The sequence below is a fragment of the Mustelus asterias genome, chromosome 17 (assembly GCF_964213995.1).
Source record: "Mustelus asterias chromosome 17, sMusAst1.hap1.1, whole genome shotgun sequence".
In the NCBI taxonomy this organism is placed as follows: domain Eukaryota; kingdom Metazoa; phylum Chordata; class Chondrichthyes; order Carcharhiniformes; family Triakidae; genus Mustelus; species Mustelus asterias.
Window position 1 is genome coordinate 24038482 of NC_135817.1, and position 25120 is coordinate 24063601.

The 25120-nt window shown below is 45.5% G+C and overlaps 1 protein-coding gene across 1 annotated transcript in view; it reads right to left on the reverse strand.

The window, feature by feature from the left end:
* LOC144506222 (adhesion G-protein coupled receptor G2-like) overlaps positions 1–25120 on the reverse strand; it is a 56856-nt gene that overhangs the window by 21329 nt on the left and 10407 nt on the right. Inside the window, exons 3-8 of the mRNA XM_078232082.1 lie at positions 24779–24935; positions 23233–23376; positions 17816–17941; positions 16572–16617; positions 13532–13635; positions 11348–11469 (exon numbers count right to left, since the gene is read on the reverse strand). Coding sequence (XP_078088208.1) covers positions 11348–11469; positions 13532–13635; positions 16572–16617; positions 17816–17941; positions 23233–23376; positions 24779–24935 — 699 coding nt within the window. The remainder of the gene's footprint in view (positions 1–11347; positions 11470–13531; positions 13636–16571; positions 16618–17815; positions 17942–23232; positions 23377–24778; positions 24936–25120) is intronic.

The window sequence follows — 25120 nt, forward strand, 5'->3', positions numbered from 1 at the left end:
TGGTCCCCCTGGGATTCAAGTGCAACCCGTCCTTATTGTACAGGTCACACCTGCCCCAAAAGAGGTCCCAATGATCCAGAAACCCGAATTCCTGCCTCCTGCTCCAATCCCTCAGCCACGCATTTATCCTCCACCTCATTCCATTCCTACTCTCACTGTCGCATGACACAGGCAGCAATCCCGAGATTACTACCTTTGCGGTCCTTCTTCTCAACTCCCTTCCCAACTCCCTATATTCTCCTTTCAGGACCTCTTCCCTTTTCCTACCTATATCATTGGTACCAATATGTACCATGATCTCTGGCTCTTCTCCCTCCCACTTCAGGATATCTTGGACGCGATCAGAAACATCCTGGATCCTGGCACCAGGGAGGCAAACTACCATCCGAGTTTCTTGTCTGCGTCCACAGAATCGCCTGTCCAAGCTCCTCACTATAGAGTCGCCTATTACTACTGCCTTCCCCCTCCTTTCCCTACCCTTCTGAGCTACAGGGCCGGACTCTGTGCCAGAGGCACGGCCACTGTTGCTTCCCCCAGGTAGGCTGTCCCCCTCAACAGCACTCAAACAGGAGTACTTATTGTTAAGGGGCACAGCCACTGGGGTACTCTCTAGTACCTGACCTTTCCCTTTCCCCTTCCTAACCGTGACCCACTTGTCTGCCTCCCGTGGCCCCGGTGTGACCACCTGCCTGTAACTCCTCTCTATCAGTTTTTGTGCAGTGTGTGCGGGAGGGTTTCCTGACACAATATGTGGATGGGCCGACTAGAGGTGAGGCCACATTGGATTTGGTACTGGGAAATGAACCGGGCCAAGTGTTAGATTTGGTTGTGGGAGAGCAATTTGGAGATAGTGACCACAATTCGGTGTCTTTTGTTATTGCAATGGAGAGGGATAGGGCCGTACGGCAGGGCAAGGTTTACAATTGGGGGAGGGGTAATTATGATGCGATTAGGCAAGAATTAGGGGGCATAAGTTGGGAACAGAAACTGTCAGAGAAAGGAACTAATGAAAAATGGAATTTTTTCAAGGAACAAATACTGGATGTCCTTGATAGGTATGTTCCTGTCAGGCAGGGAGGAAATGGCCGAGTGAGGGAACCATGGTTCACAAAAGAGGTGGAATGTCTTGTGAAAAGGAAGAGGGAAGCTTATGTAGGGATGAGGAAACAAGGTTCAGATGGCTCGATTGAGGGTTACAAGTTAGCAAGGAATGAGCTGAAAAAGGGGCTTAGGAGAGCTAGGAGGGGACATGAGAAGTCCTTGGCGGGTCGGATCAAGGAAAACCCCAAGGCTTTTTACTCTTATGTGAGGAATAAAAGAATGACCAGGGTGAGGTTAGGGCCGGTCAAGGACAGTAGTGGGAACTTGTGTATGGAGTCAGTAGAGATAGGCGAGGTGATGAATGAATACTTTTCTTCAGTGTTCACCAAGGAGAGGGGCCATGTTTTTGAGGAAGAGAAGCTGTTACAGGCTAATAGGCTGGAGGAAATAGATGTTCGGAGGGAGGATGTCTTGGCAGTTTTGAATAAACTGAAGGTCGATAAGTCCCCTGGGCCTGATGAAATGTATCCTAGGATTCTTTGGGAGGCAAGGGATGAGATTGCAGAGCCTTTGGCGTTGATCTTTGGGTCCTCGCTGTCCACGGGGATGGTGCCAGAGGACTGGAGAATGGCGAATGTTGTTCCTCTGTTTAAGAAAGGGAATAGAAATGACCCTGGTAATTATAGACCGGTTAGTCTTACTTCGGTGGTTGGTAAATTGATGGAAAGGGTCCTTAGGGATGGGATTTACGACCATTTAGAAAGATGCGGATTAATCCGAGATAGTCAGCACGGATTCGTGAAGGGCAAGTCGTGCCTCACAAATTTGATAGAATTTTTTGAGGAGGTAACTAAGTGTGTTGATGAAGGTAGGGCAGTTGATGTCATATACATGGATTTTAGTAAGGCGTTTGATAAGGTCCCCCATGGTCGGCTTATGATGAAAGTGAGGAGGTGTGGGATAGAGGGAAAGTTGGCCGATTGGATAGGCAACTGGCTGTCTGACCGAAGACAGAGGGTGGTGGTCGATGGAAAATTTTCGGATTGGAGGCAGGTTGCTAGCGGTGTGCCGCAGGGATCAGTGCTTGGTCCTCTGCTCTTTGTGATTTTTATTAATGACTTAGAGGAGGGGGCTGAAGGGTGGATCAGTAAATTTGCTGATGACACCAAGATTGGTGGAGTAGTGGATGAGGTGGAGGGCTGTTGTAGGCTGCAAAGAGACATAGATAGGATGCAAAGCTGGGCTGAAAAATGGCAAATGGAGTTTAACCCTGATAAATGTGAGGTGATTCATTTTGGTAGGACAAATTTAAATGTGGATTACAGGGTCAAAGGTAGGGTTCTGAAGACTGTGGAGGAACAGAGAGATCTTGGGGTCCATATCCACAGATCTCGAAAGGTGGATAGAGCTGTGAAGAAGGCCTGTAGTGTGTTAGCTTTTATTAACAGGGGGTTGGAGTTTAAGAGCCGTGGGGTTATGCTGCAACTGTACAGGACCTTGGTGAGACCACATTTGGAATATTGTGTGCAGTTCTGGTCACCTCACTATAGGAAGGATGTGGAAGCGCTGGAAGGAGTGCAGAGGAGATTTACCAGGATGCTGCCTGGTTTGGAGGGTAGGTCATATGAGGAAAGGTTGAGGGAGCTAGGGCTATTCTCTCTGGAGCGGAGGAGGCTGAGGGGAGACTTAATAGAGGTGTATAAAATGATGAAGGGGATAGATAGAGTGAACGTTCAAAGACTATTTCCTCGGGTGGATGGAGCTATTACAAGGGGGCATAACTATAGGGTTCGTGGTGGGAGATACAGGACGGATATCAGAGGTAGGTTCTTTACGCAGAGAGTGGTTGGGGTGTGGAATGCCTGCAGTGATAGTGGAGTCAGACACTTTAGAAACATTTAAGCGGTTATTGGACAGGCACATGGAGCACACCAGGATGATAGGGAGTGGGATAGCTTGATCTTGGTTTCAGATAAAGCTCGGCACAACATCGTGGGCCGAAGGGCCTGTTCTGTGCTGTACTGTTCTATGTTCTATGTTCTATCACCTCCTCATTCTCCCTGACCAGACGAAGGTCATCGAGCTGCAGCTCCAGTTCCCTAACGTGATCCCTTAGGAGCTGCAGCTCGACGCACCTGGCGCAGATATGGACGTCCGGAAGGCTAGGAGACTCCAGGACCTCCCACATCCGACACCGAGAACAACAAACTGGCCTCACACTCATAATTCCCCCTTTATTCAAATAACACAGGAAACAACTAAGAACTAAGCCTACCCTGCCTTGCCCATTTCCGCCTAAGCCCTTCAGCCTTCACTCTGCTACCAAGTCTCCAATCTATCTATATTCTGTTGCATCCTCTGACAATCCTTGGCACTATCAGCAACTTCCGCCAATCTTCGTGTCATCCACAAACTTACTAATCAGATCACCCAAATTTTCCTCCAGGTCATTTATATATAATACAAACAACAGAGGTCCCAGCACTGATCCCTTTGGAACACCACTAGCTACAGACCTCCATTCTGAAAAACAGCCTTCCACTGCTACTCTCTGTCTTCTATAACCAAGTAAGAAGCCTCACAACACCAGGTTAAAGTCCAACAGGTTTATTTGGTAGCAAAAGCCACTAGTTTTTGGAGCGCTGCTCCTTTGTCAGGTGAGTTCGTCACTTCTATAACCAAGCCAGTTCTGTATCTATCTAGCCAGCCCACCCTGAATCTCATGTGATTTTAGTTTTTGTACCAGTCTGCCATGTGGGACCTTGTCAAACGCTTCACTAAAGTCCATATAAACTACATCCACAGCCCTTCTCTCATCAATTTTCTTTGTCACCTCTTCAAAAAACTCAATCAAGTTGGTGAGACATAACCTTCCCCATACAAAACCATGCTGCCTGTCACAAATGAGACAATTTTCTTCCAAATCATAGAATCCCTACAGTGCAGAAGGAGGCCATTCAGCCCATCAAGTCTGCACCGACCACAATCCCACCCAGGCCCTACCCCCACATATTTACCCACTAATCCCTCTAACCTACACATCTCAGGACTCTAAGAGGCAATTTTTAACCTGGCCAATCAACCTAACCCGCATATCTTTGGACTGTGGGAGGAAACCGGAGCACCCAGAGGAAACCCACGCATACACGAGGAGAATGTGCAAACTCCACACAGACAGCGACCCAAGCCAGGAATTGAACCCGGGACCCTGGAGCTGTGAAGCAGCAGTGCTAACCACTGTGCTACCGTGCCACCACAGGATATATATATATAAATGTATATATATCCTGTCCCTCAGTATCTTCTCCAAAAGCTTCCCCATCACTGATGTCAGGCTTATCGGCCTATAATTTGCTGGATTATCCCTGCTTCCTTTTTTAAACAAGGGAACAACATTGGCTATTCTCCAGTCCTCTGGAACATCGTCGGTGGTCAAAGAAAATGTGAAGATATCTGTTAAGGCCCCAACTATTTCTCCCCTTGCCTCCTGCAGTAACCTAGGATAGTTCCCATCCGGTCTCGGGACTTGTCGATCTTAATGCAATTTCGGATACTCAACACTTCCTCCTTTGATATATTGACATTCTCTAGAGCATTCACACACTTATCCCTGACCTCAACATCCATCATGTCCTTCTCCTTGGTGAATACCGATAGAAAGTACTCATTAAGGATTTCATCTATTTCCTGTGATTCCATGCATAACTTGCCCCCGTTGTCCTTGAGTGGGGCTACTGTTTCTCTTCCTATCCTCTTTCTTCTGATACATGCATAAAAAGCATTGGGATTTTCCTTGCCCTGTTTGCTAAAGACATTTCATGCCCCTTTTAGCCCTCCTAATTCAACGGTTAAGTTCCTTCCTAGTTTCACTGTACTCCTCAAAGGCTTCATCAGTTTTTAGATGCCTAGACCTATCGTATGCTTCCTTTTTCCTTTTGACTAAGCTTACAATTTCTCTTGTCATCCATGGTTCCCGGATCCTGCCATTTCTATCCTTCATTTTTGCAGGGACTTGCCTGTCCTGCACTTCAATCAATAGGCCTTTAAAAGCCTCCCACATGTCGGATGTGGATTTGCCCTCAAATAGCCATTCCCAATCCACATTCCTCAGTTCCTGTCTAATTCGGATGTAATCGGCCCTCACCCAATTAAGCACCCTCACCCGAGGGCCACTCTTGTCCTTATCCATGACTACCCGAAATCTTATGGAATTATGGTTGCTAAGCTCAAAATGCTCCCCATTGAAACATCAATCACCTGACCTGGCTCATTCCCCAATACCAAGTCTCGTGTGGCCCCCTCCCTGATTGGATTGTCAACATACTGCATCAAAAACCCTTCTGGACACATCTAACAAATTGCTCTTCATCGATTCCCAGTCAATATGAGGAGAAGGTAAAGTCACTCATCATACCTACCCTGCTTTTTTCACACCTTTTCAGTATCTGACTACACAACTGCTGCTCTGTCTCCTGTGGGCTGTTGGGAGGTCTATAGTACACTCCCAACATTGTGATTTTACCCTTCCTATCCCTGAGCTCCACCTATTATGCCTCACTACAAGATCCCTCCAATATCTCCTCCCTCAACACAGCTGTGATGTGCTCCCTTATCAGCAATGCTACTCCCCGACCCATAGAACCATAGAAAATTACAGTGCAGAAACAGGCCTTTTGGCCCTTCTTGTCTGTGCCGAACCATTCTTTGCCTAGTCCCACTTGCCTGCACTTGGGCCATATCCCTCCACACCCCTCTCATCCATGAACCCATCCAAGTTTTTCTTAAGTATTAAAAATGACCCCGCATTTACCACTTCATCCGGCAGCTCATTCCACACTCCCACCACTCTCTGCGTGAAGAAGCCCCCTCTAATATTCCCTTTAAACTTTTCTCCTTTCACCCTTAACCCATGCCCTCTAGTTTTTTTCTCCCCGAGCCTCAGTGGAAAAAGCCTGCTTGCATTCACTCTATCTATACCCATCAAAATCTTATACACCTCTATCAAATCTCCCCTCATTCTTCTATGCTCCAGGGAATAAAGTCCCAACCTATTCAATCTCTCTCTGTAACTCAGCTTCTCAAGTCCGGCAACATCCTTGTGAACCTTCTCTGCACACTTTCAACCTTATTTACATCCTTCCTGTAACTAGGTGACCAAAACTGTACACAATACCCTAAATTCGGCCTCACCAATGACTTATATAACCTTACCATAACACTCCAACTTTTATACTCGATACTCCAATTTATAAAGGCCAATGTACCAAAGGCACTCTTTACGACCCTATCCACCTGTGACGTCACTTTTAGGGAATTCTGTACCTGTATTCCCAGATCCCTCTGTTCAACTGCACTCTTCAGAGCCCTACCATTTACCCTGTACTTTCTACTTTGGTTTGTCCTTCCAAAGTACAATATCTCACACTTGTCTGCGTTAAATTCCATTTGCCATTTTTCAGCCCATTTTTCTAGTTGGTCCAAATCCCTCTGCAAGCTTTGAAAACCTTCCTCACTGTCCACTATACCTCCAATCTTTGTATCATCGGCAAATTTGCTGATCCAATTTACCACATTATCATCCAGATCATTGATATAAATGACAAATAACAATGGACCGATCCCTGCGGCACACCACTAATCACGGGCCTCCACTCAGAGAAGCAATCCTCCACAACCACTCTCTGGCTTCTTCCATTGATGTGGAGATGCCGGCGTTGGACTGGGGTAAACACAGTAAGAAGTTTAACAACACCAGGTTAAAGTCCAACAGGTTTATTTGGTAGCAAAAGCCACACAAGCTTTCGGAGCTGCAAGCCCCTTCACCTGAAGAAGGGGCTTGCAGCTCCGAAAGCTTGTGTGGCTTTTGCTACCAAATAAACCTGTTGGACTTTAACCTGGTGTTGTTAAACTTCTTACTGTGTTCTTCCATTGAGCCAGTGTCTAATCCAATTTACTACCTCCCCATGTATACCCAGCGACTGAACCTTCCTAACTAACCTCCCATGAGGGACCTTGTCAAAGGCCTTGCTGAAATCCAGGTAGACAACATCCACCGCCTTCCCTTCATCCACTTTCCTGGTAACCTCCTCGAAAAACTCTAATAGATTGGTCAAACATGACCTACCACGCACAAAGCCATGTTGACTCTCCCTAATAAGTCCCTGTTTATCCAAATATTTGTAGGTCCTATCCCTTATCACACCTTCCAATAACTTGTCCACCACCGACATCAAACTTACTGGCCTATAATTTCCCGGATTTTTTTGGAACCTTTTTTAAACAACGGAACAACATGAGCCACCCTCCAATCATCCGGCACCTCCCCCGTGAATACTGACATATGTCTGCCAGGGCCACTGCAAGTTCAACACTAGCTTCCCTCAAGGTCCATGGGAATACCCTGTCCGGTCCTGGGGATTTATCCACTCTGATTTGCCTCAAGACAGCAAGCACCTCCTCCCCTTTAATCTGTAAAGGTTCCATGACCTCCCTACCTGTTTGCCCTATTTCCGTAGACTACATGCCAATTTCCTCAGTAAATACGGATGCAAAGAAACTATTTAGTATCTCCCCTATCTCTTTTGGTTCCATACACAGTCTACCACTCTGGTCTTCAAGAGGACCAATTTTAACCCTCACTATCCTTTTGCTCCTAACATACCTATAGAAGCTCTTTGGATTTTCCTTCACTCTGTCTGCCAAAGCAACCTCATGTCTTCTTTTAGCCCTCCTGATTTCCCTCTTAAGTAGCTTCTTGCACTTTTTATACTCCTCGAGCATCTGATCTGTTCCTTGCCGCCTGTACATTTCATACAACTCTCTCTTCCTCTTAATCAGAGTTACAATCTCCCTCGAGAACCAAGGTTCTTTATTCCTATTTACTTTGCCTTTAATCCTGACAGGAACATACAAACTCTGCACTCTCAAAATTTCTCCTTTGAAGGCCTCCCACTTTCCATTTACATCCTTTCCCCTTCTGTTTCCTCTTTGGTCCCATCTAAAACAACAATATCCTGGAATATTAATCTGCCAGTCATGTCCCTCCTTTAACCATGTCTCCATAATTGCAATAACATCACAATTCCATGCAGTAATCCAGGTTCTCAGTTCATCTGTCTTATCTGATACATTTCTTGCATTGAAGCAAACGCACTCCAGACCTACAGTCCTGCTGAGCCCTGTGGCTTCCCTCTGCTTGCTCTTACTCTGCGCAACGTTTATCTCAGTCTCAATTTTTTCCCCACTTACTGGCCTGCTGTTCTCGTACCCAACCCCCTGACACACTATTTTAAACCCTCCCGAACAGAACTAACAAACCTCCCAGCTAGGATATTGGTGCCCCTCCAGTTCAGGTGCAACCCGTTTTTCTTGTATAGGTACCACTTTCCCCAGAAGACATCCCAGTGATCCATATATCTAAAGCCCCTACACCAGCTCTTTAGTCACATGTTCAACTGTGCTATATCCCTGTTCGAAGCCTCACTAGCAGGTGGCAGGGGGAGTAAGACAGACTATTATCCTAGAGGTCCTGCTTTTTAGCTCCCTACCTAACTCCCTGAATTGTTTTTGCAGGACCTCTTCCCTCTTTCTATGACATTAGTACCAATGTGGACAATGACATCTGTCTGTTTACCCTCTTGTTTCAGAATGCCCTGTACCCGCTTATAGATATCCAGGACACTGGCAGCAGGGAGGCAACATACCATCCTGGAGTCTCATTTGTGGCCACAGAAACACTTGTCTGTGCTCCTGACTATCGAGTCCCTACTACTATCACTCACCTGGACTTAGCCCTCCCTCCTCTACAGCAGAACAGTTGTGGTGCCACAGGCCTGGCTGCTGCTGGTATCTTCCCTGAGAGGCTATCCCACCAACAGTATCCAAAACAGTATACCTGTTTGAGAGGGGAAATAGCCACGGGACACTCCTGCCTTACCTGCCTGCCCCTCCCGGCGGTCACCCATCTACCTGTCTGGACCTGTGGTGTGACCACCTCCCTGAAGTTAATGTCTATCATACTCTCTGCCCCCTGTATGCTCTGCAGTATGTCCAGCCTCTGCTCCAACCAAACCACGCAGTCTATGAGGGGTTGCAGGTGATCACTCTTCCCACAGACATAGTCGTCAGGGACACCAGAAAGCTCCCTGTTCTCCCACATCTGGCAGGAAGAGCATATCACTTCCCTAACTGCCATCTCTGCCCTTGTGCACTTAAGAAAGATCTAAGAATAAGAATCTTACCTTACTTTTACTTTGCTTGTCCTCCTCACAGTGCCTTTATTTTTGGTTAGAAAAGGAGGGAGGGAAACACTAATGTCTTGGGCTTACCAAGCTTAAAGGTAGACTGAATAGGTAGTTAGATAATAGCCCATCAAATAGAATTATATTTCTGCATTGATGAAAAGTCAGTTCTTATATGCATCCTTTAGTACATAATAAACTTTTATTAACCATATATTCATTTGAGGTTCTGCGTCACAAGCCATTTGAGTCAATCCATTCCCACTTGCAAAAACATTTCCCTAAATGTGATGCCACTGTTGCAAATGTGAGGTTTTATATAATTGTTATGTTTTGTGAAGAATGATTTATAAAATGTTTTGGGGGAATATTGCATTATTTATTAAAGAAAGAAGTGTGTGAGTGTGTGGAAGTGATTTAATTAAGTTTGAGGAAGGTTAATAGAGATAACTTGTCTGGGAGAGTTAATAGATAACAGGGACAAAGGTGCTAAATACATACACTTGTAATAAGAGGCTATGTGAAGTGGATTTATAATGGCCTCCAAAGAGAAACTGATCTCCAAGCAAGCAGTCTGTGGATGTCGGCCATCTCACTATCAAGCAGGTAGCAGCAGAAAGGAATCAGTTCCTCATCTACATTCTGAACTACTGTAACATTGGAACTTGTGCCTTCCAGACTAATTCAACTCTGTGTACCTTCTCTCATGGGAAGTCCTCACTTCTAGAAAGACGGATCACACTGCAATCGTAAGCCTGCTATTACTGTCTGAAGGAATGCACCATTAGACATTTGATTGTGGACTATTGCTATTGTGGTTTTGTCCTGAACACCCTTTCTTTCCCCTAAGCCCTCTTTTTGGAGAACGGGCAGCAAAGTAGAGTTGAGGCCGAGATGAGATCAGCAAGGATCATCTTAAATGGCGGAGCAGTCTCGAGGGGCTAAATTGCCTACACATGTTCCAAGTTCTTATGTTCTTATGTGGCACTTTATCAATTGCCAGGACTGTTGTAAATGAGTGAGATTGAGTAGTGAGAGTTATCCAATTATTTGCCATGTGAATCATTTCAGTCAAACCCAATTCTTGCCCTCATCTAACGCCAACAGTACCAGCAAGCAAATACCTTGACCTCATTGCCAATCGTAGATAAGTCAATCCACATTAGCAGTGGTAGAAGTGACCACCGCACAGGCATAATTCACTGCAGCAGTAAGAATTGCAGAAAATCATCACTCAACTTCCTCATGGAAGCATTTTCAGCCCAACTATCTTCTGTTGCTTCATCATAAGGTCAGGATTAAGGATTTTAACCCATGATTCTAACTTCCGACACATCTAGAACTTCTCTCATAATCCAACAGCCCGTGCCAACAGCAGATCTTGAACAATACAAGTGACATGTAACGTTCACCCAACAGAAGTGCCAGGCAAGGACCATTTCCAAAATGAAAATTCCCAACCTTCAATGGCACTATTGTCTCCAAGTCTCTCACCATCAACATCTGCTGGTCACCATGGACCAGAAGCTTAGCCAGACCAGTCAGATAAAATCTGTGGCTACAAAAGCAGAACAGAAGTTAGATACTTGGTGATGAATGGTTCACCTTTATCGTCAAAGACTATTGATCATTGACATGGATCAAAATATGAATAATGATAAAACACATCTACTCAATTGGGTGGATGCAGCTGCAACAACGCACAAGAAGTTTAGCAGTCTCCAATACAAAGCATCTAATTTCATGGAATAACTGTAGGGGCCAAACCAATCCTTACGGTGAAAACAAATAAACCCATGTCACGTTACGGAGGTGAAACAACTCTGACGTTGTGATTTTTAAAAAGTATATTACGCACTGCAATATAGGCAGGAATTTTACCAGCCCCCCCACCACGGGAATCGGAGCAGGTGACGGGCAGACAATGGAAAGGTCCGTTGACCTTGGGCGGGATTTTACGGTTTCAGGACGAGCGAGGCTGTAAAATCCCATCCATAATGTTTTGGGGAGGAAGTTTCTCAGCTGTTGAGTTTTTGAAGGTTTGTAGCAAAACAAAAAACACTTACTCAAAAAGCAGATATGTCATCAGGGTGATAGCCAAGCAAATCGATGAAATGCCACAGCCTATGTATGTAATAAAACTGAGGATTCGGCTCTGGATTGGATCAATCTTATCTCTGGAAATAATCTTTAAAAACAACAAAATTAGTGGTTAAAAGTGATACAAATACTTGAAATCTGAAAGAGTAAGCATAACACTCCAAATGTCCCAACAATTCAACCAGCACCCGAAAGATAGAGAGAAAGGTTAATGGTTCAATGTGAGGTTTCATCAAAGTTACTGCTAAGTTTTGTTGAATGGAATTCTTGCTTCAGCTAATCAAATATAGCAACAACAAAACTCCATGCTACTCATGAACATTCCATAGATTCCATAGATTCTGAAAGTTTAATTAAAGAAATGTGAGCTTCGCTGGTTACGTCACCATTTATTGCCCATCTTTAATTGCTGTTGTGAAAGTGGTGTTGAACTGCCTTCTTGAGCCACTGCAGTCCATGTGGTGTAGGTACACGAAGCTATTAGGAAGGGAGTTCCAGAATTTTGACCCAGCGACAGTGAAGATATTAGTAGCTAAACACTTAGCTTGTTCATCTAACATTCCTCCATGTTTTAATACAGATGTCAACCCACCTTTTTAAAGGAGTTAACAGCGCCACCAAACATTCAAGAGAGGAACAGAAAATCAGCCTGCAAGCTATTCCTCTGCTGATATCTCTAACATTGATTCTCAGTCTTCTAAACCTCAACCTTTAATCTACTGTTTAGAACCAGAAGATTTCACATGCTCTCTTCAGTCTATCTGGGAACACTTCTGCTCTTTGGTACACCTTTACTGAAATGAGTTCTGCAAAAGCCTTTCTAATAATTCTTCTATCCAGAACCCTGCAATTGGTTTTCCTCTCCCTAACGTTTCCTCCACTGCCCTCCAAGAAGTGATCAGATTTTCTTTTGGGCACCTTTTTGAAGTTGAAAATTTGCTGCTAGTCCAAGTTGATTGGCGATTCATAACAAAAAAAACCTTACATTTATATTGTGCCTTTAGCTTAAGAAACATCCCAAAGTGCTTCACAGGAGCATTTTAAAACTATGCGCAACAGCGAGCCATTGAAGAAGATGTTAGGTTAAATGACCAAAGAGAGAGGTTTACAATGTCTTAAAGGAGAATGTGAGGGATAGGGAGGGTGTTCCAGATCTTGGGACCAAGGCAACTGAAGGCTCAGCCACCAATGGTGGACCAATTATAGCTGGAAATGCGCAAGAGGCCAGAAATATAGGAGCAGAGATATCAACGGATATTTTTGTCTGGGAGCCAAGTAAATTGGCGAGCACACTTTATGCATGTTATGACATGAGCATGATAGGTCAGGAATGCTTTAGTTCCTCAATTCTGCTACTTGCTTCTGATCCTACCCTGGTGGGCCTTTTAGCATATTCAACAGATAATCTGTAGTCTTATCAAAATGTCTGATCAAATTGCTAATGTTTTCTGATGGATGAGTTTTATCAAGCCTACAGCCAAGGCTAAGGGTTTACACTGAACAGACTTTATGAACAATTTTTTTGCAGAATAAGCTTATCTCTGAATTGAAGCATTGTATATCCCTGCAGCTGCAAGATACTATCAGATATGGAGTAGACTAAGCCAGGCTGAGAGAAACAGTGCGATATCCTTGCATCTATTTTTTTCTTCAATTGCTAGAAATATTCATTGTGTAACCAAATATCAGTAAAACTAGTTAGTGTGGTCTTTAGCAGATTCCTGTTTACAGGATCTTGCTTTGTGAAAATTGGCTGCCTCCTGACGTACTACAATGACACACACTTCCAAAGTCCTTCTTTGGTTGTAAGTCATTTAGGAAGATCTGAGGTCCTGAAATACATTTCTCCTATCTGGAAACAGGAAGAATAAAAAGATGTCCTACGAATGGATCGGGAATAAGCCATTTGGTCATTCGAGCCTTTTAATTAGATCATGGCTGATCTGACTGCAAGCTCCCACCTACCCCTGGATGTCCTTAAGGGGCATCAGCACTTTATGCACCAAACTAATTTGGATTTTTACTGATTTTGATGGAATTATTGCACTTTGAACCTTGCAGGCACTGAGCTCATATTTAACCACAATTCAGTTCTATTATGGGCTGATTCTTGTTGCATAATTGCGGGATCTTTCACATTATTTACGTACCAATAAGACGCCAAAGTGTGTCAGATGGTTACATTCACATATTGTTTCATTGGATTTGTTGTGGATTGTATTACAACCATTCGAATTCCAGCCACCGTTGCCTTCTGCAAACATACAAAATGTATTATGAATTAAACCATCAGAGATTAAGTTGTTGCCTGCTCTCTACAGACATCAAACTAGAAAGGGTTAGATTAGAAGTATTAGAAGCAATAGGTGACAAAATTACATATTTTACATTGCTTGATTCCTAGCACTGCTCTCCATAAGTGTGGCAATATAAGTGGTGATATAAGTAATGTAAGGGTCGTTTAAAAATGAGGTGACCCAAGAGCATATGCAATTTTTTTTGTCTTTCATAGGATGTGGACATCGCTGACTGGACCAGCATTTATTGCCCACCCCTAATTGTCCTTGAGGGGGCATTTTTAAAAAGTCAACCACATTGCTGTGGATCTGGAGTTACTGTCAGCCAGACCAGGTAAGGACGGCAGATTTACTTCTCTAAAGGACATTATTGAATCAGGTGGGTTTTGAATGATAATCAACAATGGTTTCATGGTTATCAATACACTTTTAATTCCAGATTTCCATTCAAATTTCAACATCTGCCGTGGCAGGATTCGAACCTGGTTTCCCAGGGCATTACCCTGGGTCTCTGGATTACTAGTCCAGTGACAATATCTCCATGCCACTGCTTCCCAATGCTGTGTTTAGTGTGACATCCAAACAATGGTTCTGGGCAGAACAATTAAATTTAATGCAGATGATTATGACATTCAAAAAGATGAAAGTAAAAATACACATTGCCATTACCCTCGTTGAATGGCACTGAAATAGCTAAAGTTAAAAGGTACCAGTTGCTTTAGTAGATTTGATGTTCAGCAAGTTAAATCGATCCAGAACAACAATGAACAAAGCCAATACATTTTTGGACTGTATGACTGAAACAGCACAATGCAAGTCAGAGGATGTCATAATTGAACTTGCAGAGATCGGGTCAAATTACAGCTTATATTCTGTGCCCAGATCTGCTCATTGAAAGACAAAGAAGACATTCAACACATTGGGTATGTTGCAAAGATGACTTTCAAGCCTATTATCGAATATTAAAGGCTTGAACCATGAGAAAAAATTGGAGCCCCTTGGAATTTTCTGTCTTTGAAAAGAGGCACCTGAGAGGTGATCTTGTTGAGTTATAGAGTTTGTTAAGGAGAAAATTACTTTAAATTGAAAGTGGAAGACAAGGGGGCACTAGTTAAGAGCAAACAGATATAGGATTGACATCAGGAAGTTCTCCAGCATAGTAAAGGTGATTCACATATCACAGAATCTCAGTTAATGTGGAGGAAACAGTGCCCTCTAACTCTTTCAGAAATAAATGCTACAAAGGGGCCATTTTAGTTTCTTTCTGGCTGAATGAAACAAGTAAGAGTTTTAACAACACCAGGTTAAAGTCCAACAGGTTTATTTGGTAGCAAATACCATTAGCTTTCGGAGCGCTGCTCCTTCGTCAGATGGAGTGGAAATGTCAAAAACTCTTACTGTGTTCACCCCAGTCCAACGCCGGCATCTCCACATCATGAATGAAACAAGACAGGCTGGATGGGCTTTCCTCAATTGATATGCAGAATGCCAAGTAACGCCTTCGACAAGGACTCAACAGGGATCAGTTTTTGCTTCATTTAGTTAAAGTTTATAGAGTCCAGAATAAGAATTCCTCCAGTCATTCTGAACAGCATTATCATTAATGCATCCCTGATGTAATTGCTCCGATCAAATTGTAAACATCTGAACTATTTTACATCATTTGACTCCTAGCATTGCTCTCCAGATGTATGACAAATGTTGCTATAGGTAATGCAGGGGTCATTTAAAAATGAGCCAACCCAAGAGCATATACAATTTCTACTGTGTTTAGTGTGAAAGAAATTAGTTCTGGTGTTTCTGGTGCACATAGAGACTGTTACCACAGCCATTCTCTGCCTCCCCTCTAGGAGGTTACTTCCCAGTGGCGATCAAGGAACTCCTCAGGAAAATGACCCCAAGACTTTAAAATCGACACGCGTCAGTGGACAGTTTCATGATGTTGTCCGAGTGCGGCAGCAGCAAAAGATCTAAGTCAATACGTCAAGTGTAGCAGAGGCAATCTGAGAATGTATTCAGTTAGCACAGGGTCAGTCAGCCAACAGCTGCTCCATGAGGACGGGCATCAGTAAGACCACCTTATAGAGTGGCATGGTAGCACAGTGGTTAGCATTGCTGCCACACAGCTCTGGGGATCTGGGTTCGATTCCCGGCTTGGGTCACTGTCTGCGCGGAGTCTGCACATTCTCCCTGTGTCTGCATGGGTTTCCCCCGAGTGCTCCAGTTTCCTCCACAGTCTGAAAAATGTGCTGGTTGGGTGCATGCTAAGTTCTCCCTCAGTGTACCTGAACAGGTGCCGGAATGTGGCAACTCAGGGATTTTCACAGTAACTTCATTGCAGTGTTATTAAGCCTACCTGTGACACTAATAAACTTAAACTAGAACTACTGATCTAGCATTGATTAGATTAGCCTTTTTGGAGAGAACTGCTTGGCAGTGTCAGCTGCCATACGACTACAACAACTTGGATAAATATAGCACCTTTAATGCAGCAAGCATCCAAAATACTGCACAGCAATGGAAAAAGCAGCCATTGGTAGTAGAACGATTAGGGAAGATGGTCAAAAAGCAACATAGATTTTGCGGAAATACTTGAAGCCGAGGGGGAGGAGAAACAATGGGTGGGATTTTCCTCCCCCTCCGCAGTTTGTTTCGCAGTGGTGGGAGGCAGCGAGCCACTCGCTGGCAGTGGGATCTTATGGTCCTGCTGTTGTCAACAGGATTTCCTGTTGAATGCTCCCCTCATCACAAGGAAACCTGAGGCGTTGGTGCATCGTCGGTGGGACTATAAATCCCGCCGGCATAAACGGCAGCACGACTTCAGCAAATAATATAGAATGATGGTCAATATAAATGTCATGTTGTATGTTTAAATGTTGCCTGAAGTACTTACTGTTTTTCTTGAAATCCCAGAATACACATTCTACATAAGAGTTATTCTGCAATTACAAAACACATTGTTACTAATCTATTTAGTACTGAGACAAAACATAAAATTACATGATTTATGCACAGTTAACAATGTATGACGTCACAGTATTTCCCAATATTGGAAAAAATAATGGCAATTTATTGAAACAAAAAGAGAAAATGCTGGAAAGTCTCAGTGGGTCAGACAACATCTGTGAAGAGAGGATAGAGCTAACGTTTCGAGTCCAGATGATCCTTTGTCAGTTCTATTCTTTCTCCACAGATGCTGTCAGACCTGCTGAGATTTTCCAGCGTTTTCTGTTTTTGTTTCAGATTCCAGCATCTGTAGTATTTTGCTTTTATCTCAGTGGCAATTTATTGAATCCTCTCATTGAAAATGTTCACCTAGTAACTCTCACAAAATAAATTTGGTTTAGAAACCCGTTTAACCTCAAATTTCCACATGTCAAATCGAGCATCTTCCAATTAAAAAATTAAGCTTTCATAGTTGAGTTAGTTCCCCTCTGAAAAGGTGTATTTCCTGAGCTCTGTCCTAAATGTTCTCTTAAAACTGTTTTCTTGTGTCCAAATTGTCTTTCTCATTCAAAGGTCTTGCTTGAGTTTATGTTGTCCTGTTAAGGTACCTCATTTATCTCTATAAGGTCCCCTTTGCAATCCCTCTTCTGAAGCTGAAGAATTCTTATTTAACAAGGTGTACTTTCATAGATGATGCCAGGAATCATCCTAATCATTCTTTAAGGATTGCATGGCTCCCTGGTGTCACAATAATTGGAACAGACAAAAATACTATGGGGTGCAGTGTGACTTCTGGACATTCAGACTTAATTGGTTTGATTTTATCCCCCCGAATCACATTTAATATGCTTTTTTGCCACCTCAGGCTGTGAACAATGGAAATGATAATTCCCTTAGGCTTCTTTCAATATTCGCCACAAAAATCTTAGGGTACACATTCCTACTAGTTAATCTCCAGCAGCACATCTTATGTATCCATAAAGAACTTCCTTTGGTACTGATCAACCCAGGACATAGGAACTTGCTCTACCACCTTTTAGCAATGCACTGCTAGCAGTAAATAGGCTTTATTAGCATAGTACTTGCATCATGTTCTTCATTACTGATTGCAATAAATCATATATCACCGGCCGGCGACATACTGTCTTATATCTGTATGCATTGAATAGTAACTACAGATTTCAGAAATACCTGACTGTTCTGAATATTTCTGAATGTGATTTGAACTGGATCCTCCAAGTCACTGATGTTGAGGCTTGCAACACTTGATGCGATAATGTAACTGTTCATGAAAAAAGTATTCCCAAGGTTGGGGTCCTGATAACAAAGGACACATATTAGTTAAAAACAGGACTGTAAATCTAGACAGAAAGGAAGTACATTGTTCCCTGATAAGTGACAAGAAATGGCCCAGGAAATTGGCAATCTACCATTGACATCACTGCAGCACTTAGGATCTGATGCACTATCAATAAGGCGAAAGACTACCGATATGCCAATATAAGTGTAGGCTTTTATTCACAACAGAATCAGGAGCAGATCCCAACAATTAACCGACCTGGACTGAACAAGGGGGAGGAGACAGCCACCTTTATACTAGGTGCTGAGGGGAGGAACCAAACTGGAAGGGGATGTGTCCAGGTATGACAAACACACACAACGGTGGTCCATATAGGACAAAGGCACAACTGAGGTCCACCACATTCACCCCTTCCTTTTAAAAAAACAACACGGGGGTGAAGCGGAAACAATATCACAAGTCCAGACGAACCGGTGGCTTGATCCGTCGTCGCGATCGTCGTAGTGCAGGTCGCAGAGTCGTCCGAGCAGGGAGCGATGTCGGCCCAGGCTCCGTACAGTGAGCGTCGAGAGAAGGCGCTGGGTGGTGTGAAGAGGACCGATCCGTCGTCCCGTCCAGTCGTCGGGTACTGCGTGGCGACGGCTCCGGCGACTCAAGCGAGCTGTACATAGGGGCGAGAGGAATGGGCTGTGGCCCTGGTGGCGTATGGGGAACAGTGGGAACCGGAGCTGGGGGGTGGGGGGCTGCAACAGGCTCTGGGCACACTACATTGGGGACAGGGACTGAGGGGGGAAGAGGCGTAGCAGTCTCCGAATGGACGACACCAGGGACCGTGGGGCGGAAGGACGTGGTGACCTCCGGGGCACCCGCGGGTGCCAAGTCACGGACAGAAACCGTGTCCTCCCGCCCATCAGGGTACGCTACATAAGCATATTGGGGATTAGCATGGAGCAGTTGGACCTCCTCGACCAAGGGATCTGCCTTATGGGTCCGGACATGCTTCCGAAGCAGGACGGGTCCCGGGGACATCAGCCAATCCGGGAGCGAAGTACCCGAGGAGGACTTCCTGGGAAATGCAAACATCCGCTCGTGAGGGGTCGTATTGGTCGCTGTGCACAAGAGTGACCTAATGGAATGTAATGCGTCCGGAAGGACGTCTTGCCAACGGCTGACTGGAAGGCCCCTAGACCGTAACGCTAATAGAACGGCCTTCCAGACGGTTGCGTTCTCCCGCTCTACTTGACCATTGCCCCTGGGGTTATAGCTAGTGGTGCGACTGGAGGCAACGCCTTTGGTGAGCAGGTACTGCCTCAGCTCGTCACTCATGAAAGAGGACCCATGGTCGCTATGAATATAGGCTGGGAAGCCGAACAGGGTGAAGAGCTTGTTCAGGGTCCGAATCACTGTAGCCGTGGTCATGTCCGAGCAGGGGAAGGCAAAAGGGAAACGTGAGTATTCGTCAATGATATTCAGGAAATAAACATTGCGGTTAGAGGAGGGGAGGGGGCCTTTAAAATCAACGCTAAGGCGCTCGAACGCGCGAGTGGCCTTTACAAGGTGCGCCCTACCTGGCCGGTAGAACTGCGGTTTGCACTCAGCGCAGACCCTGCATTGCCTGGTAATCATCCGGACTTCCTCAAGGGAGAAGGGCAGGTTACGGGACTTGACAAAATGGAAAAATCTGGTGATACCCGGGTGACAGAGGTCGTTATGGAGGGACTGTAGCTGGTCTAGTTGGGCACTGGCACATGATCCACGGGACAGGGCGTCTGGGGGGGCTCATTGAGCTTCCCAGGCCGGTACATGATGTCATATCTGTAGGTGGAGAGCTCAATCCTCCACCGCAAGATCTTGTCATTCTTAATCTTGCCCTTTTGCCTGGTGTTAAACAGGAAGGCAACTGACCGCTGGTCCGTAATTAAGGTGAATCGTTGGCCCGCGAGATAATGGCGTCAGTGCCGGACGGCTTCCACGATGGCCTGGGCCTCCTTCTCGACCGAGGAGTGTCGAATCTCAGGGCCTTGTAAGGTCCGGGAAAAGAAGGCCACCGGACGGTCCCTCTGGTTAAGGGTGGCAGCTAGGGCAAAGTCAGACGCATCACTTTCCACTTGGAATGGGATGGATTCGTCCACAGCGTGCATCGCGGCCTTCGCGATGTCCGCTTTGATGTCACCGAAGGCCCGACAGGCCTCCTCCGCCAGGGGAAAAGAGGTCGATTTTAGGAGCGGACGGGCTTTATCTGCGTAACGGGGAACCCACTGGGCATAATAGGAGAAGAAGCCCAGGCATCTCCTCAGTGCTTTGAGGGTAGTAGGGAGGGGAAGCTGCATAAGGGGACGCATACGGGCTGGGTCGGGGCCAAGGACACCATTTTCTATCACGTACCCAAGGATGGCGTGTCCGGAAAACACACTTCGCCTCATTGTATGCGAGGTTCAGGAGAGTGGCCGTACGAAGGAATTTTTGTAGGTTGGCATCATGGTCCTGCAGGTCATGGCCGCAGATGGTGACGTTATCCAGATACGGGAAAGTGGCCCGTAGTCCGTGCTGGTCCACCATTTGATCCATGGCCCGTTGGAAGACTGAGACCCCATTGGTGACACCAAAGGGGACTCGGAGGAACTGGTAGAGGCGGCCATCCGCCTCAAAGGCAGTGTATGGGCGATCCTCCGAGCGGATAGGGAGCTGGTGGTAAGCCGATTTCAAATCGATCGTTGAAAAAACCCTATAGTGCGTGATGTGGTTGACTATGTCCGCGATACGGGGAAGAGGATATGCATCTAGTTGGGTATACCTGTTTATGGTCTGGCTGTAGTCAATCACCATGCGGTGTTTCTCCCCCGATTTAACTACGACCACTTGCGCCCTCCAGGGGCTGGTGCTGGCCTGGATAATCCCTTCCTGGAGCAAACGTTGTACCTCGGACTGAATGAAGGCCCGGTCATCCGCACTATAGCGCCTACTCTTGGTGGCTATAGGCCTACAATCCGGGGTGAGGTTATCAAATAACGGGGGGGGGTGATCTTGAGGGTTGAGAGACTGCAGGTGGTGCGCGAGGGGCGCTGCCGTGACGGCGCCTGGCAGACGGAGAGCGGGGGATAAGGGCCATCGTACTGCAGGGTGACGCTCCTATGATGGCTGAGGAAATCTAACCCCAGCAGTACAGCTGCGCAGAGTCGCGGCAGCACGAGGAGCCGAAAACGCTCGTAGACTGTGCCCTGTACCGTCAGCGTCACCAAGCAGCACCCGAGGACCTCCACTGAGTGAGAATTCGAGGCCATGGAGATGGTCTGGCTCCAGGGTCGCACGGGAAGGGCATATTGACGCACTGTGCGAGGGTGTATAAAACTTTCCGTGCTCCCACAGTCAAACAGGCAGTTTTCTGCATAACCATTTACCTTGATCTCCATTATGGACTTGGAGAGTTGATGTGGCTGCGACTGGTCCAGGCAAATCGATGCCACTGTTGAATTAAAGAAGAATCCATCTTCGTCGCCGTCTGATGACGTCACGGATGAAGCTTCCTGCTCAGCGTGCCTTGATGCCAGTCTCAAAGATGGCGACTCCCGCACTTCCGGTGACCGCATCAAAGATGGCGACTCCCGCACTTCCGGTGACCGCATCAAAGATGGCGATTCCCGCACTTCCGGTGACCCCATCCAAGATGGTGATTCGCGCGCAGCCGCCGCCTGCATCAAAGATGGCCACGCCCTCGGAGCACACATGGCTCCACGAGTCTTCAGAAGCGGCTTTGCTCTGCAGACTTTAACAAAGTGGCCTAGCTTACCGCATCCGGAGCAAATCGCGTCCTTTGCCGGGCAGTGACGCCGAGGGTGCTTAGGGAGGCCACAAAAGTAACATTTGGGCCCTGCTGGAGCAGCCGTCGCAGTGGAGCCGTCGGTGGAACGGGATCCAAGGTAAGACCCGAGATTATGGGAGGCTGCTTCTAACGTTTCAGCCATCGTGGCCGTTTTCCGGAGGTCAAGGTCATCTTGTTCCAGCAGACGCTGCTGGATGTATGTAGACTCAATGCCCGCAACGTAGGCGTCGCGGATCAGATCCTCCGTGTTTTGAGCTGCTGAAACAGCCTTACAGTCGCATGCTCGGGCGAGGACTCGCAGGGCGTGCAGAAATTGGGCGCACGATTCTCCTGGCTGCTGTTTGCGGGTAGTTAGGAGGTGTCTGGCGTAAACCACGTTAGGGCTCTTTCGGAACTGCCCTTTTAGGAGTTCGATAGCGTCCGCGTAAGTAGCAGCGTCCCGGAAGATTCCATAGACAGTTTCGCTTACCCGGGCGCGGAGCACGTGGAGTTTAGCAGCGTCGGTGTCGATGGCCGTAGCGGTGTCGATGAATGCTTCGAAGCAGTCCAACCAATGATCAAATTTATCAGAGGCTCCAACCTCTTGAGGGTCTAAAGCTAACTTGTCGGGTTTTAGAAACTGCTCCATACTAGTAACTGTTGTGAATAAAATTGATGCACTATCAATAAGGCGAAAGACTACCGATATGCCAATATAAGTGTAGGCTTTTATTCACAACAGAATCAGGAGCAGATCCCAACAATTAACCGACCTGGACTGAACAAGGGGGAGGAGACAGCCACCTTTATACTAGGTGCTGAGGGGAGGAACCAAACTGGAAGGGGATGTGTCCAGGTATGACAAACACACACAACGGTGGTCCATATAGGACAAAGGCACAACTGAGGTCCACCACAGGATCCGAGGGCACAGCCTCAGGGTAAAGCGGTGATGAGGAAGCATTTCTTCAGCAGAGGGTGGTAAATCTGTGGAATTCATTGCTACAGAAGGCTGTGGAGGCCAGGTCATTGTGTGCATTTAAGGCAGAGATAGATAGATTCTTGATTGGTAAGGGCATCAAAGGTTACAGGGAAAAGGCGGAAGAATGGGGTTGAAAATCTTATCAACCGTTAAATGGTGGAGCAGACTCAATGGGCCAAATGGCCTAATTTTGCTCCTATATCTTATGGTTTTATAATCAACTTTGTACAGTTTCAGAAAGGGTTTTGGTTCAGTGGTGAAAATGTGCCAAGAAATTATAGCCTGGCATAATTAATGGATAACTGATACCATAAGACTTCTATAATGTAAGAGAAACACAATGCTACAGAAATACCATTCCAACGGTGTGAGCCTCAAAGAAACTCTGGTACTTAAAAATGTCTGACACCAATCCCTTTCTCACCTCTACCCTCAATATTTATATTAATGTTTAAACTTCTTGAGGGTGCAGTGTAACCCACTATATTTAAAAACAAGACAAACGAGACCAATAGTTGAAATTCTACCTGGAACAGTGTCTGTTTTTCATAGAAAGTGAACTGAATTCTTGAAGCATTATTCCTCTCTTCTGGTGAGAGATCTTTCAATAGGGAAGGTGGAAGTTCAATAGCTGCAAAATTCTCCTGAGGAGATCCTTCACCCAGAGTGACCTGAAGGATAAGAGAGAACTGTTACACGGAATGCTTTTTTCCTTTTAATGAATGGTGAAGAAAGGAAAGAGGATAGCTTCTTCCATTTCACTTCAGGCTATTAGATTGTCTTGGCGCAATGAGTACGAAAGGTCAGGAAGGCAGGAGCATGTGAACCCAGGGGAACGTGTACAATATTCAATCTAACTCATCCTGTTCTAACTGCAAATGCATCTGAATTCTCCTCAAATTGTTTTCCACTCTGTAACCCGGTAGATTGCACCGGACTTTATCCTCATTTAAATGAAGAAACACTGCGGGTTTCCCAGCGGTGTGGGGCAGAGTCAGTGGAAAGTCCCATTGACGGCGGTAGCACCAGAAGATCTTGGCACTGGCGAATGGCATGCCATGTTCCGCTGCAAGAAGCACGCTGTGGGGAGGCCAGAGAATCCCCCTTCCACACTCAAGACCATTTCACCAATCTGTTGGTATTTTGCCAATGGCGAATTGAATTCTCACTTTAACCCCCACCCCCATATATCTCCTTAACCAATTATATTGTTCATGAACAGAGTGGAGTCTGAACCTGGAAAGTAGGATATTTAATACAACGTCAAGTTAAATATCAGTATAAAGAGAGAGAAAGATTGGATTAAGATGGTTAAAAGGAACAGAAAGCAAAAGTAAAGAAACACTTAAAAAAAAATCTTTGATAACAATTAAAATCCATAAAAGAATTCATAGAATCCCTACAGTGCAGAAAGAGGCCATTCGGTCCACAGAGTCTGCACTGACTCTTCGAAAGAGCATCCCACCCTGGCCTACACCCCCATGTTATCCCTGTATTTACCATTGTTAATCTACCTAACCTGAACATCTTTGAACACTAAGGGGCAATTCAGCATGGTCAATCCAGCTAACCTGCACATTTTTGGACTGTGGGAGGAAACCGGCGCAGCCGGAGGAAACCCACATAGACACGGGGAGAATGTGTAAATTCCACACAGTCAGAATCAAACCTGGATCCCTGGTGCTGTGAAACAGCAGTGCTAACCACTATGCCACTGTGTAGCCCTTAAAAGTCAATCATATTGCTGTGGGTCTGGAATCAAGTGCAAGAAAACTTCCTCTTCCTCTATCTGGTACTAGCCAAAATTCCAGATTTATTAATTGAATCTAAATTCTCCCAGCTGCCAAATTTGTTCAGATGGTGAGATGTCGATTTCTGAAAGCTGACAGAGGAGTGGAATATCATGGACAGCAATCTCAGATTTCTATATTCAATTGTGCATGTCATTTCCAAAAGTTGCTAGCAATATCCATATAAATGACGTAAGCACAGTTATTGTTCCCACAAAATCAGCCTAAGAAGTCCCAAATAACCACACTGATCAACTAGACGGAAAGTTTGGATCCGTACTACCTGCAAATTTGTAATGTTGCTGATGCTGAAATATGCCCCGCCGAAGTTGGTAGCATTGACCTTCGTGACAGCCAGAGCCAAAGAAGTGGCGGTGATGTTTATTGAAGTAGTTGTGAAATTCAACTTCTCGCCAATTTGGTCCACAATTTGTATTATCCTAATAAAAAACAGACTCAATCAGCAACTGGAAGAATGGTTTGTCGTGGGAGAACAGAACAGAGAGAAAGTTGAAGTATATCTTATTGGCATCATGCTACCTGGAGGAAAGTCTACACAAAGAAATGTCATTTTGTTCTTAAATTGACGCAGCTTTACTCCACCTAAGAATATTGCTAAAATTCA